The sequence below is a fragment of the Apaloderma vittatum genome, unplaced genomic scaffold (assembly GCF_000703405.1).
Source record: "Apaloderma vittatum isolate BGI_N311 unplaced genomic scaffold, ASM70340v1 scaffold9813, whole genome shotgun sequence".
In the NCBI taxonomy this organism is placed as follows: Eukaryota; Metazoa; Chordata; class Aves; order Trogoniformes; family Trogonidae; genus Apaloderma; species Apaloderma vittatum.
The window spans coordinates 4,193-6,157 of record NW_009708573.1 but is presented as its reverse complement, the minus strand read 5'-3'; the positions used below and the strand labels follow the sequence as shown (position 1 = coordinate 6,157).

The 1,965-nt window shown below is 54.5% G+C and overlaps 1 protein-coding gene across 1 annotated transcript in view; it reads left to right on the top strand.

The window, feature by feature from the left end:
- Positions 1 to 1,472: 1,472 nt before the first annotated feature.
- LOC104271810 (double-stranded RNA-specific adenosine deaminase-like) overlaps positions 1,473 to 1,965 on the top strand; it is a gene marked incomplete at both ends in the record, with an annotated part of 4,652 nt that continues 4,159 nt past the window's right edge. Inside the window, 1 exon segment of the mRNA XM_009866605.1 lies at positions 1,473 to 1,965. This exon segment is cut by the window's right edge and continues 40 nt beyond it. Within this exon segment, the coding sequence (XP_009864907.1) occupies positions 1,473 to 1,965 (493 nt within the window).

Sequence of the window (1,965 nt, the reverse complement as noted above, 5' to 3'; positions counted from 1 at the left end):
GTGCCCGACCCTTCCCGTCGGGGAAGGACACAGCACGTGTCCTGCCTTGGTCCTGGCGATTTTTTTTATTGCATTTTATTTTTCCTGCAGCCCTCCCCACGCCGGGAGAGCAGCCGCCCCTCCTGGCCGGCTCAGCACCTCGTCCCGGCGGGACGGGGCTGTAAATCGCCGCAGGTCCTGGGGGAAGGAGCTTTTCCTCCGGGCTTCGCTTTCCCGGGCAAGGCTGCGAAGGAAACTCGGGGCTCTGCGGGCTCGCAAAGCCGAGCGAGCTTCAAAAAGCCCGAAATCCTGCCTCCCGCCGGGGAGGAGCCGAGCTCCCCGGCCGAGGGGGCGGCCGTTCCGGGAACGGAAACTGAAAGGGCTCGCAGCCTCCTCGCTGCTTCCTCTTCCCAGAAAATGTTCTGCGCCTCAGAGTTTCTTTTTTCCCTTTATTTTCTCGCAAAATAAAGGAAATTTGGCGTATGCATGAGATCGAGGTAAGAGCATTGTTTTTTTTTTTTACAAAAAAAACCCCAAAACCTGCCTGCCAGGATTTCTCTCCTTGGAAATTGAACTCGGCCTTGAGGTGTGTTTGATGAAGTTAGGGAGCTTTACACAGATAAGAGAAAAATTGTGAAGATGGGTGACTGGGAAGAGGTCACCGTGCTGAAGGTAGGACGGGGGACCTAGCAGCAGGTATCACTTGCATGTTTTTATCCACTCAGTTTCCCCCTCCAGCTGGTGCCAAAAAACCCCAGAATATATCCTGTGTCGAGTTACTTATTTTTCAAAAGCTTATTAAAAGCTTCGACTTTCATCCTGCACCCAAAGGGGGGTGGCCCAGCTGTGTGTGAAAATGGGGATACAGCCCCAAAACACTTTTTGTACCCTTGTCAGCTGCACACCTGTCCAGTTTCTCTGCGGGTTATCGCTTTCCTTCTCCTGTGATGCTTTAACCGCTGCGGATCATGTAATGTCCAGGGAGCAAAGGACAGTTGGCGTTTCAGATTTTTTTTTTGAGGGGGTGGCCACGAGTCTGAAAACTTTTGCAAGCCCGATGCAGCTTCTTCCTCTTTCGGCTTCACCTCTTTGTGCCTCCATTTCTCCAAAAGTAGACCCTGAGATTCTTCCCTCCCTTGGGATGGAGGAGTGACTCTTGGTGGTGTTTCAAAAGCGCGGAGTGAGCGGCCAAACCGACCACCCCTGTGCAGCTACTTTGGAATCCAGTGCAGTGGGAACAGGATTTAGCTCGTATTGAAGCTTCCTCGTGGTTAACTTCACCTGCTGGGTTCGCCGCCGGGCAGAGTTCACCGCTTGTGCTCGCGTGAATAATTGATACTCGGTAGCAAACAGGGAAGCTCGATGCGGTGAAGGTGCTTGAAGCGCTTCGGTAGCATCGAACCTGTTCAAACCACGTTTCTGGAATCCTAAATCAATTCTGAATTGTGTCATTTTTGGTTTATGTTGGGTTTTTTTTTTTCATCTCTATCCAGGCCGGGAGAGCGCAGAGGGAATCGCCGCTCCCCTTCTGGCGCCCGAGCGGCCGGATTCACACACGTGTCGCCGTGCTGCGCTAGGAGCAGCGGTGCCGCTCGAGGCAGAGGCTCGTATCTTACCCGCTCGAGACGTAACTGCCCTGGCACTCCCCGAGGTTTTTTTAACCGCCCTTGTAACCTGCGAGAAACTAATCAGGAAACCTTTTTACACCAGGAGTTAACAGAGCAGGGCGCTGAAGCCTGTTTGTTTCAGGGACAGGGAACCCCGGACGAGTGGCGCGTCGGAGGCCCGCGAGCCGCAGCACCGGCTTTTGCGGAGAGGCGGCGACCCGGCTGCAGCAGAGCGGGATGGCCTAGGTACCCCGGCAAGCGTCAGCGGGCAGAGATTGCTCCTCGGTATTGTCCTTCTCAGTCCTGTCATCCGGAGGAGTCGGAGAGAGATTCTGACACCGTCAGGCTGAATTTCCAGAGCCTGTCCCTCCGCTGCGCA